The sequence below is a fragment of the Triturus cristatus genome, chromosome 7, assembly GCF_964204655.1.
Source record: "Triturus cristatus chromosome 7, aTriCri1.1, whole genome shotgun sequence".
In the NCBI taxonomy this organism is placed as follows: domain Eukaryota; kingdom Metazoa; phylum Chordata; class Amphibia; order Caudata; family Salamandridae; genus Triturus; species Triturus cristatus.
The window spans coordinates 937,843,715-937,856,683 of NC_140590.1; the positions used below are offsets into that span (position 1 = coordinate 937,843,715).

At 44.2% G+C, this 12,969-nt stretch overlaps 1 protein-coding gene across 2 annotated transcripts in view; it reads left to right on the forward strand.

The window, feature by feature from the left end:
• The window catches only part of ANKHD1 (ankyrin repeat and KH domain containing 1), a 1,109,311-nt gene that overhangs the window by 479,814 nt on the left and 616,528 nt on the right, over positions 1 to 12,969 (forward strand). For both annotated transcript variants that reach the window (XM_085617924.1, XM_085617925.1), the window contains exon 20: positions 5,486 to 5,699. In XM_085617924.1, coding sequence (XP_085474050.1) covers positions 5,486 to 5,699 — 214 coding nt within the window. The remainder of the gene's footprint in view (positions 1 to 5,485; positions 5,700 to 12,969) is intronic.

Below are 12,969 nucleotides of genomic sequence, written 5' to 3' on the forward strand. Positions count from 1 at the left end.
GATAGTTTTGTGTGCAACCCTTGTCACAGGTCTTCCATTTTTTGAAGTCTCCGCGTCCTACCAGCGCACCCAGGAACAGCAGTCTTCTTCCACGGGATATTTTAGAGGGTCCTCCAGGGGCAAAAACTCTAGAGGCAGAAGTAAAAGTGGCTCCCCAAATGGAATGCAACCACCACCAAACCCTTAATTGCCGTACCTCTCACAACCCACCCACCCACCCACCCACACACACACTACACAACACTGGTCTGGGCGTGCCTGCAATGCTTCTTTCCCACATAGCAGACTGTCACCTCAGACCAGTGGATATTGGATATTATCCAACATGGTTATTGTCTGGCGCCCACGGCCACCCCTCCCACCATTCCACATTGCAAATACAGACTCTCCGCAGAACACCAAAGGCTTCTCGGAGAGAAGGTCAAAGTGCTCCTTCTCAAAAGGACTATCGAACCTGCTCTCTACCACTAGCAAGGTACGGGGGTCTACTTGCTGTACTTCCTAATAACCAAAAAGGACGGGTCCCTCAGAACCATTATGGACCTCAGGTTCCCAAACTAATACATCCTTACAGGCCACCTTCATATGGTCACTCTTCCAGGATGTCTTTGTGCTCCCCTAGCAAGGCTACTTCAATACTGCTTGACCTGACAGATGCCTCTTTCCACATACTAAGACAACTGGCACATCGCTGTTGTCAGTGGAAAACGTTACCACCTCAAATTGCTCCCCTTCTGGGCTACCACTGCACCTCGGGTTGGAGTGCATACTTGCAGGATATGGCTGTCCATGGACAGTGGGAACTGAAACACTAGGGCCTCCACATCAACTACTTGGAACTTCTAGCCGTTCGCCTACCGATTAAGGTTTTCATACCTCACCTGATAGGCAATGATGTTCTTCTCCGGATGCACAATTGACAGCCATGTATGTTTTTTCAGAAACTGGGGGCACATGCTCTCCACAATGCTCAAACCTATCCCAGAGCATTTGGCGGTGGGCTCTCAACCACAAAATCCAGTAGCTTCAGAGGATGGTCAACTATTTCGCCGATCTCGGCAGGATGCTGCAACAAATCCACAAGTGGGAACTCCACCCGTAAGTCCTCCTCAGATAATTCCAGAGATGGGCGTTTCCCACAAATAGAACTATTCTCAACAGCAGAAAACAAATGCCTAAACTTCATCTCTTGGTTCCCACACCTACAGTGCAGCGCAATGCACTATAGATGAACTGGTCAGTGATATTTGAGTATGCTTTTGTACTTCTCCTTCCATTTCTGGTTTGGCTGCTTCGGCCGACATCCTTCACTCTCATCCTGGTGGCCACCACATGGGCCCACCAGCCCAGGTTCATGACTCTGCACAAACTCTCTCTGGTCCCGCACAAGAGGCACCCCAACAGGCCGGATCTTCTCATGCAGAACCATGGAGAAATCAGGCACCGAGATCTCTCAACCTTGCAATCTGGCTCCTGAGGTCATTAAACTTGGGTACCTTAATCTTCCACCTGAATGCATGAGCATTCTCAAGGAAGTGCGCAGACCTACTGTCACACAAATTTATATTGATTCTTTTAAAGCCACTCTGCAGGACAAAGTCTGCTACTTATTCCACTTGCAGGTTTCTGGTCTAGTCTTCACTTCCATTCGACTACACTTGGCCGCTTTGGCAGCCTACCTTCAGAACAGACAGCATCTCTCTTTTCAGGATTCCAGTCATTAAAGCTTTCATGGAGGGTCTCAAAAGGGTCATTCCTCCTGCGGTCCCTCTCACCTCGACATGAAATCTCAACATTGTACTCGCAAGACTCATGGGTCCTCCATTTGAGCCCCTTCAGTTCCTCTCTTGGAAGGTGGCGTTTCTGGTTGCTATCACTTTACTAAGGCGTGTCTGTGAGCTTCATGCATCAACCCTGGAAGAGCCCTTCTTCCACGTTCATAGGGATAAGGTGGTCTCTTACCTTGAACCTCCGTCATTTTATCACATCCTGATTCAGTTGTAGAATGGTCTTTGGATGTAAAATGAGCCCTCATCTACTATGTTGACTGAACTAAACCATTTAGGAAGACTCCGCAACGTTTTGTTGCTTTCTTTAAACCTCGTAAATGGAAGGCTCTGTCCAAGTCAGACATTGCCACCTGGATCGTTAAATACATCCAGACGTGCTATGCTAAAGCTTAGAGGACTCTGCCCACTCCTCCGAGAGCTCACTCCACTTGGAAGAAGGGAGGCTATATGGCCTTCCTGGGGAACATCCCACCAGCTGAAAAATTTAATGTAGCTCCTTGGTCCACACCTCATACTTTTACAAAACATTGCTGTGTGGATGTGCTACCCTGCTAACAAGCTAATGTTGGTCAGGCAGTGCTCCCTACACTCTTTCAGTCTGCTGCAACACCCACAGGCTAGCCACCGCTTTTTGGGAGGACTGCTTTACAGTCTATGCACAGCTTGTGTATATGCAGCCACACATGCCTAGAACAGTTACGCTGTAAGCATCGGTTTGTGGCTTGTAGTGCTGTAGATCCACACTCTCCCACCCTCCTCCCCGGGCACCTGGGACTGTTGCAGAGTCTCTTCCTAGCTCTTCTCCCTTTTTTGCATGGAAACTCTCTGAAAAATTGCTTCGCTTCACATTCCATCCTCACCTGCTGTGCAGGAAAACAATCTCCTGTGGAACTGATGACCATGCACATTGCCAGCAAGAGGAGGAGTCACAGCACCTCATGACTCAAAAGACTTCTTTGAAGAAAAACAACTTGCACACATCCGGGCATAACACTAGATGGCATGAGTATGCACATCATGTGAATCTACAGCACTGCATGCCACAAACAGATGCTTACAGGTTATTTAACATTGTTTCAATCTACATCTGAAAAAGATCTTTATTCTATGTAATATTAAAATCGTTTATCTCAGAGAAAAAGTGATTTATACTCACGGACAACACCTGATCTGCTAAATGCTCAGCTTGTAAAGCTTTCTTAGCTTTTTTTTTTAATACATTTTTGTACCGTAGCACCATGTAAGTGGCCCTAAGAGGCCCCATTGTCATGATGGACAGTCATGATTGTTATGAAAGCACCTGCCCACGTAAATCACCTGTGTTTTGCTTTATGGGTTTATCACACTGCAGTACCTGAAATTAATTATTCAAGAGGTTTGATTTTTTTTTTTTTTTTTTTTTTTTTTTGTGGGATGAACGATAGTTCCACTTTTCCCAGTGAAAAATATTTTATTTTAGCATTTTTGCCAAACATTTTTTGTTCAGTTTTATGTAAAAGAAATACAAAAAATCTATCAATGTTAATGTTTCTGGGTCTGTAAATATAATTTAGAGAGGAGGTGAGACGTGTTTTTCTCTACAGGACTTGTAGATTTATGTTTAGCTTTTTGTAGTAGATTATTGAAAAACTCCTCACTTGCAGAAAACTCACCGGGCAACAAAAAGGAATGGTGTGAGGCATTGTCCTGTTGTGGCATCTGGTCCTAAAACTACCATTTTGTCACCAGAGGGAGGCAGAATTGGGAGTAGAGGAGGTGTGTGGGGGTTGTTGAGTTTACCTCTCCTGGCTGTGGTATTCAGGCTCAAGGCTTCCAGGGAGGTAGGAAAACTGTTTGGGCTCCAAGGGTGGAGGGTGCAGCCTGATAACAAGAAGGACCAGCTCCCACTCCATTACTTTTTTTATTTAAAACAAAAAAAATGGCCTGAATTACACATTGGGCACACACTCCATGTTTGCACTGTGGTTCATCCTTAATTGGGTTCATCCACTGCAGACTTGGTGCAAATTGTCAGTTTGTTTTAATGCTTAGGTGAGCATATTAATGGAAGATGGAGCCACATGTTGAAACAGTGACTTTTTTTTCGCTGGAAGCACAAGGCCTCCCTTTGAAGAGGGTGATGTCTGGTAGTCTGTGACTCCTATGCCCCCACCCAAAGGGGCACCTTTAGAGGGAAGCCTTGATTGTCGTCCATCAAGTTTTTTGCCTCTGCACCCATGTCCATATGATGGCACTGATGCCACCCCCACTCAGCCCCAAAAGTCCATGGATAATGGGCGGATTCCTTCTTGCGGACCACTCTCCTGCATCGTTCACTGAGCTGTAATCCACTAGAAAAGTGTACCAGTAGAAAGGGAAAATCATTGGTCCCAATAAAATGCATCTCTTAATGATAGAGAATATGTCCCTCGCAATTGGAGTGAAATTATTCAACATTAAATTACTCTGGTGCGAACATAGCACGCTGAGACATCCTTGTACTCTGTACTAGTGTTACATGTAAACGTCTCAACGAAAAGAAAATGTTTCCTTTGTTAAAGCTTTGTTAACTCTTTCCAAAGTGCCATTTGCTCTCATTCGCTCCCAAATGTTACTGAGCTTCCCGCCCCAGAAAGCTCATTATTACTTAAAGTTCCAGGAAATTAGATCAGCAAAAAGAGAAGGTATGAGGGAAGTCAGCTAAACTGTTTAGGCAGATGTTGATATCCCGCTAAATAAATTCTAGTTTGGCTTATGTTCTTTTTCTCAGACACACTTTTGTGCAGTTCCTGCTGCTGGATATCTTCTAAAAACTTGACTCTGGCTCATAAATTCTTCAAAAAAATCTATTAGTTACCTTTTGTACATTTTTATTGTTAAATGTTTTCTTCAGCAGAATTTCCATTACCCTCCCTCCTCCCCTCATTCTGAGGATTATGCCATTTTTATGTTCCACTACCTTTCCTTAGCTGATGGAATTGATGTTGAAATGAAAGTAGCCATTCTTGCATGCAGTCCGTTGTTTTAAAAATGCTTGGGATGCAGTTTTAAGCATTTGAGTATTTCAGAATGAGTGTCCATTGCATTTAAAGTTCAGTTCATTTAGCTTTATTTTGACATAAAAATGTCATAAAAGCAAAAATAGCAGAATGAAGAATTAAAATTGATAAAATGTAGGGCCATTTGGCACACTAGAATATAAACATCAGTTATCTGAGGAAAATAGAATACCCAAGTAGAAAGATAAAATGACACACCATACACTAAAACACATAAGAGCCCAATTCAAATATTCTTGAAATGTTTGAAATATTTAGACCTCTATATCGACTGGTGGCGTTCACTTGGTGTACGTTCACTGTCTAATAACCCACATCCATCCCAAAAACTTGGCTACAGAACATGTAATTGGGAGAATAGAGTCTGTCATTAGAATTGCTACAGTACTACTTCTAGTCCCCAACAGCCTACATATAGGTGAAAGCCATTTCCTTTGAGGGTTTAAATAAGCTGGACATACAAACAAAGCATGAGGAAAAGTTTCCTCACTAGATTGACAATGAGGACTTTTATCGTCCCCATCAGTATTCCAGTTTTTGGTAAAGGATTGATTGGGAGGGATTCCACCCTGAATTGGAAATTTAATTTCTTATCAAGGGGAATTACATTTACTACTTATCTACTAACCCCAACTATGTTTTTTTTTTCCCCACCAGGACTGGGAGTAAACTAGGAATTTCTCCTTTAATGTTGGCAGCGATGAATGGTCATGTTCCTGCTGTGAAATTGTTGCTTGATATGGGATCTGATATTAATGCTCAGATTGAGACAAATCGGAATACAGCCCTCACTTTGGCATGTTTCCAGGGCCGTGCTGAGGTTGTAAGCCTTCTTCTTGATCGAAAAGCTAGTGTCGAACACAGAGCCAAGGTAGGGGATTTGCATTGGCAATAGTTTTCTTGGATATGTCTTTTTCTGTTGCTGTATTTAAAAGATTTTAATTTGTCAGTGATGTTTTAGTGTGGCTTAGCGTTTTCTTCGTTTGAAATATTGTATCAGCCTTTAAATTTTAAATTGCCTGTTATCGATCTTGGATGGGCCATCTCTTGATCAGGTGTGTGTGAAACGGTTCCACTGAGAAGCAACATGGTTAAAAATGGCCACGCAGGTCAGCAAAATTAGGTCCTCGCAGCTTGTTTTCAGAGGATGATCGAGTTTCTTTAAAACCATCCATGACTGCTTCATCGCAGTCCAGGGCATCTTGAAGGGGCCCCATCACAACCTCCAAATAGAGGGAAAAATCGCACAAAATGACTTCAAAATACATTCCACTTCTAATTTGTCTTAAAATGCAAGACAATCGGCTTCAAAAAGCCCTTTATAAAGACACCAGCTTACAGTTATTCAAAGGAAGAGTCTGCAACCAATAAGGTAACTATAACTCGCGCCCACACCATGTGCAGCTTTCTCATTAATAATTTTACAGCAAATGTTGAAGTGATATTATTGATAATGCAATAGAAGATGCTGTGAGTGAAGTTAAATGTGGGTTAATTAACAGTGCATGGCAAAGGCTCGAGTTATAGTTACCTTGGGGGCACAAGTTGTTTCAGATAACTTCAACTAGAACGGCTGAAGTCTATGGTTTTGTGTGTGTAAAATCTGAACCTAACTATAACGTCCCTGTAACCTCGCTTTTAGTGAATTTTAAAGTTTTTTAACTTCTATTTCCTAATTACTGCGTCCCTGTTACCTTAGTTCTTTTCAGTGAATTTAAATTTTTTGATACTATTTCCAAGAATTTGACATTTAAAAAAAATTCTATTTCCTAACTATAACCACTCTGTGACCTTTGTTTTTTCAGTGAATTTCTACGTTTTGTTAATGTTATTTCCTTGAATTTCTAAAAAAAAAAAAAATAGGAAAAATTCTATTTCCTAACTGTAAAGTTCGTGAATTTCGCAGTTTAAAAAAATGCTATTTCCCAACTATAGTATACCTTTGTTTTTATCAGTGAATTTATAGTTTTTAATTTCTTTTTTTTTTAATGTAAAGTCATTTTTAATTGCCATATGTTTAGGCTGTGACCGGAGGGGCTTTGGCTGCAGGGCATGCCCTGTAACAAACTCCACAAATGCAGACAACCCAAGAGGGGTACATGAAGCCCCCCTCCCTGCGCAGATTTCAACTTTAAGAACCTATCCCTCGGGCCAGGCATAGTTTGGGGAGGGGGTGGGCTCATGCCCCCTCCCCGGGCTGTTTTTGGCCCCAGGGGCTCCATCCACTTGAGCCCACCACTGTAATTATCGAGGGGGGCACAAAGCCTCCCTCCCAGGGCTGATTTATGCCCCAGGGACCCTATCTCCCAGGGCCTGGCCACATTGTAAACAAGATGGGGGGCATGCAGCCCCCCTTATGGACTGATATTTGTCCTTGGGACCCCATCCCCTGGATCCAGTTAATTACTAAAGGGCCGATTTTGGCCCCGGGGACCCCACTCTCTGGGGCCTAACCAATTGGTAAAGAAGGGAGCCGCATGGCCCCCTCCCTGGGCCGATTTGGGCCCTGGGGACCGCATGCCTGAGAGCCCAGCCAAAGATTGAAGGGGGTGGAAGGCATGCAGCCCCCCCCTCTGCGGGCTGGTATTGGCCCAATCTGCCCCATTCCCCGGGGCCCAGCAAGAACGTAATGGGGAGGGGGTGCACTATCCCCCTCCCTGGCCTATTATGGCTGCAGGGACCCCATCCTCTGTTGCCCGATCAATAAAGGGTGGGTGCCCTTCTCCTAGTTGGTCACAGGGGGAGCCTCAAGGTGCCTTCTGCCCTGCCTGCTCCGCGCATCCAGCGGAAGCTAGCTATGCAACAGCCTGCAAGGAGCAGCTAAAAATACTGCTCCATGCAGGCTGGAGCAATATTCTGATCTGTTTCCCTGCATGCATCACTGTGGGCAGAGAAACAGATCTGAAGTCCGCTCCCAGCAGGCGGGAGCATTTTTAAAGCTCCCTGCCGCTGGGAGCTCACTTGGGGCCTCATGTAGGTGGCATACACTTTACCGATTCTAAAATACCGAATCATACCGATTCGGTATTTAAGAATCGGTAAAGTGTATGTAGGTAAAAATTTGGTAAATGTTACCGAATCGGAGTGAGTCGGTAATTACCGAATCGGTATTTACCGATTCGGTAATGAGGCATACCTTCCCATTGATGGGAAGGTATGCCTCATTACCGAATCGGTAAATACCGATTCGGTAATGGGGGAGCACATGCAAGGGTGGCAGGGTGTCACATTGACACCCTGTTGCACCCTTGATTCGGCCATGTGTGCACATATACATGCCCTAAGGGCATGTATGTCTGCCACATTGCACACTTCTAAGCGCTATAAAGTGCTTTTACACATCCATACTTTATTTACCACCAACTATTAGTTGGTGGTAAATACCGACTCCAAACAACACCCACACACTCCCCCTACATCTCATTTCTGTATTCGAAATTTACCGAATCGGTAACATTACCGATTCGGTAATTTTACCGATTCGGTAAATTACCGAATACAGAAATGAGCCCCCTACATCTCAAAAGCCAAAATACCGGTCGGTAACGGTATAATTACCGAAAATCGGCCGTTACCGACCGGTATTTGGCTTCCTACATGAGGCCCTTAATGTTTGCTCTCCACTGGTGAGAGCTTTGAAATTGCTCCCGCCAAGCGAGAGCAAACACAAGTTTCCCTGCCTAGAGCAGTGTGACAGGGTAACTATGTCCCAGGGGTGGGCACCCTGGGACATAGCTGGAGCTTGCTGTGGGGGATGGGTTCCCCAGGGCCCCCCTCCCCTTTGATTTTTAGTCTAGAGGATGTGGTCCTCTGGTCCAAACTTGGTCAGGGGAGGTGGGAGCCCCTCATCCCACTAGTATTACAGCTGGGCTTCAGAGGACAGGGTCCCTAGGGCCGAACTCTGCTTGGAGGGGCTGTCCTGCATGCCCCCCCCCCCCTTCTTTATATTAAGGCCGGGCTCCTGGGGATAGTGTCCCCAGGGCCAAAATCGGCCTCACACGCCACCTTCCCCCAGTTTGATTTATTAATCCACCCCCACAACCCGGGTCTCAACTGAGTGCGGTCTCTTCACTTTGTGGAGTTTTGAACTGCTTAACTTACTACGTGCATCCACTGAGAGATATATATATATATATCTCCTACTGGCGGTCGCCAGTAGGTAGTTATAGTTAGGACCAAGTTTCCATAGGAAGAGTATTTTTTGTTTTGCTTATAACCTTGGCGTCGTTTGATGAATCTATAGGAAATTTTCCAAACTAATTCTTTGTTCATATCAGCTCCTATGTTGAAAGTTTGGGGGTGATTCGCAAAAAGGGGGGGCGAAAAAAAAGGGGGGGTCCCAAAACGTGTTTTCTCCATGTTAATTTCCATAGGAAACTTTAGACAAGGCTACAGGGTGAACGGAATTACCCCAGATTTGGCAGGGAGAAGGGTCTTGGTCTAGAAAGCACGCTTTTGTTTATTTGGTGTAAATCCGTTCAGTAGTTTTGGAGAAATATCGTAATTTACAGATATCGATATTTGGGAAATTTGCCTTCTGATTGGCTGAGGGGTTACGAGCACTAGCTTGCTGCTTAGTGGCTGCGAGTGGTTGCAACTATAAAGTGTTGGCAGCCATTTTGTGATTCCGTTGAAGCGAGTAAGGGGAAAAAAGGGCAAAAAGAGTAGGAAAGAGGAGGGTAGGAGCGCTGTGAGGTCTGTGGGGTGGTTAGGGTGTGCTATACAGGGAGTGTGAAGCGAAGTGCTGTTTTGCCCAGAGTGAGATGGTGCTGAGGCGAGGTGCCGGTACACTCTGGGATGAAACCGTGAGCTTATTGCTGTAAACTGATGTGCTCTGGGCGCTGTAGCATATTGGCCGCTGTAGCATAGCTGTGCAAGTGGTGTTAGTATGGGTTTAAACTATACCGAAAGTGGGAAGCAAACTTCTCACCCCTACCGGTCTGAAGACTCGAATGGAGTGTTTTAGCAAGCAGGAATAAAGAAATAATCATGCATAATATAATGCAGAATGTTGCAATGCCACAGAAGACAAATGGTGAAATCAGCTGTGTTTAAGAAAGTGGCTGTGTGGGATAAAGCGATGGAGTCTGCTAGTTATATAAAAAGTGTATTTATTTAAGTTTTATAAATGGAACCACTGGTGCAAGAGCTAAGGTAAACTCCAACCGCTTCTGCTGTATTCAAACCTAAGCTCCTGCATCAGTCAATTCCACATTACATGTTACAGTTCCATGTGACATAAACAATACCTATTAGACATGATTGACTGTAAATTGTAGAATGAAAATAAAGGTAGGATACGATTACCACAGTGTGCCAACCAGTTCCTAAACAATGCCGTGTTTTTTTATCTTGATCGCCGGCTCGTGAGCAGAGGCTGAGGATAAGCTAATTTGTGTGAAAGGGCTTTGTGGATAACCGGCAGAGAGACGTGTGTACAAAGAATAGATATGGTTTCAAAATCGATGTCGGGTTTAGGCTAATTTAGCGTATTTGCATAGGCCATACATCATCCATCCCTGGTTAGTGTGGAGACGTAAGGGCCAATAATGAAAACACAGTTCAAATGCCTAAGCATACTTAGAAAGTTATTATATGAAAATAGTTCAATTGAAGTGTATTAAATTTAATATGAAAAAGTCAAAGTTGGAAAAAATCAATCCAAGAATAAAGTGAATATCTTACAAGTCTTGGAGATTGCAGTCCGGAAGTTCTTCAGCGGCTTGAGATGCGTAATGTTCCAAGAGGCGATTGTTGCCATCGTGTGAGCGAAGCGATCCAATTCATATCCTCGAAGGGACAGTAATGTTCCTCGAATGTTGGAGCAGCAAGTTGAATTGGCAGGCAATCTGCGATGTTGTCAAAGGTCGCACGTTGCGGGAGATCTTTCGCGGCTGCACAGAAATCCCATTCCGCCAGGATACCTTTTTGCGTTGCATCCGCCATTGCTCCACTGCCCGAACAATCAAGTTCATGGTTTTCAAGATACTTCATTACCTGCTGGATATCGGGAGCGTTTGCTGGGATGTTGGCAAGGCATAGATCCATTCGCCAGTCGATTGGGCAAGTTTTGCAATAAAAAGATGGTTGCACGCAGATTGTATATGTGTAAATAAATGTCATGTTATAGCTGGCTCCGATAATAGATAGAGGCAGGCAGCCGAAAAGTTGTTCCATTTTTTCACGGTATTGATGTAGCTTCGCGTAGAGGCGTATTCGGTCGGACATGCTTGTTACCACAGGAAGCGCAGCCATTTTTAACAAGCTAAAATAGTAGTAGGATGGCCGCAAACAGAGCGAGAATTATGGGCACCGTTGCTGTTATTCCAGAGTTGATCGAACGAATGAAGTCTGGTATTAGACTAAAAACAGTTTGAAAGCCTATGAGAAGGCCTGAGGAGACAGTGTTAAAGTGTGCCAGACCTTAAATGTCAGATGTGTTGAAAATTGTGTAACAATTAACAGTGTAATGGGAGGTTCGTATTTAAAAGGGAGTGTATTTTAATTGAAGTTCGTGCTATCTGCAGTCGATAAATTTCTTTTGGAGAAGTGAGGGACACTTCTGTTTGAAATAAAAGCGCTTTCAGTTTGCTCCATATAATATCTGTTTTTAAAGTAGGTATTGAAGGCCAAGTTGAACTTTGGGAGTTACTTTGTGTGGGTGGGAATAGAGATTGCCAGAGGAAGTTATCCGGTTTGAAACAGTAAGGACATACGGTATGCTAGCTCACATTGCGTAGCAGTCCATGTTATAAAGAAGCAGATAACTGCCGTAAGAAAGCTGTGTGAATGTTGGTCTGATTGTGGGAGTTTGCGTGCTTTTAAGAAAGCACGCAAGATTGGGGGCTGTAGGCTTAGAAGCGTCGTGCAGTTGGACATTCTTGCATAGTAATGAATGACTGCCATTGTGGTCCCACTTTTCACCTGTGAGAAAACCCTTTGGTATCCTCTTTAAGACAGCGATATGTAAATGGGAGCAACCACTGCTTGTAAATAAACGCTCTACCTTATATAATCACATATAACATGACAAACAACATGTACTCCTAGCAGACGCAACAACACTACGTACTGTGGGAACCATGGCTAGCCATGTACACAAACCAAACATAGCACCTCTGCCACACAATGCAGAATGCGGGGAGAGATGGGAGCAAAGTATGTGCGAAGGTGGCAAGTGATTCTCGATTATAAAAGTATACAATGCAAAGTGTTGAGGGGATGTGCCGGACAGACTTGAATATGCAGAGCACAGACATCTACATGTCAACATACACTGATGGTCTATTGAGTGAAGTGGACAGTGGACCCAACCATGATAGTACAGACAGTAGGGAAGATTACGAAAACATAGCGCGTACGTATGCTTTTTGTTGCTTCGGTAACAGCAAAGCAGACAGCTCAAGTCAACGCCACGTGGCTGTGGGCCCTTGCTGGCAGCTCTCTGGCCTACACTGCAGAGAGCAGTGTTTCCAATTCAGATCGAGTTGCTATTGCAGATGATGTAGTGTTGTAGGCAACAGACATTGCTCCTAGTACGGCCCGCCCGCAGCATGCATCATCGCTGGCTGTGCACATGCTGAATGCTTTTGATGTGGCTATCTGAGTGCACTAGACCTGATGGACCTTTTATGATACAATCTTTTTGTGTATTATTTCAGATCTACTGCCTGTATCTCAGTATACCACAAGTTATGGTTCTTTTATGATAGCAGTTTTCCTGTATTATTTCACATCTAGTGTCCCTACCTTACTGCAGCACAAACTATTGACCCTTTTATTATTGAATCTCTGTGTGTGTGTGTGTGATCCAATGATTACTGTTGTAGTTGATGCTAGCAGCAACCATTCCCTGTGGGCTAGTTTACACTTACCCCACAAGCATTCAGCACAGACTTCATTGGATATGTGACCGTGGTAAAAAAAAAAGGCGAGCGCACTTGCCCGTACCCACTTCCACTATCTATCTGTGTCCTTGTGTTCATCATCTATACATGATACTGCCCCTATTGTGCTGTGGACTGCGTATGCAACCATGTTACCTCTGGCAGTGGGGAAAAGTTCTGTTATGTAGCTTTTAGATGCATGGCTATCACAGGTGGAAGGCTACTTTACAGAGCATGAATATTGACGAAGATGAT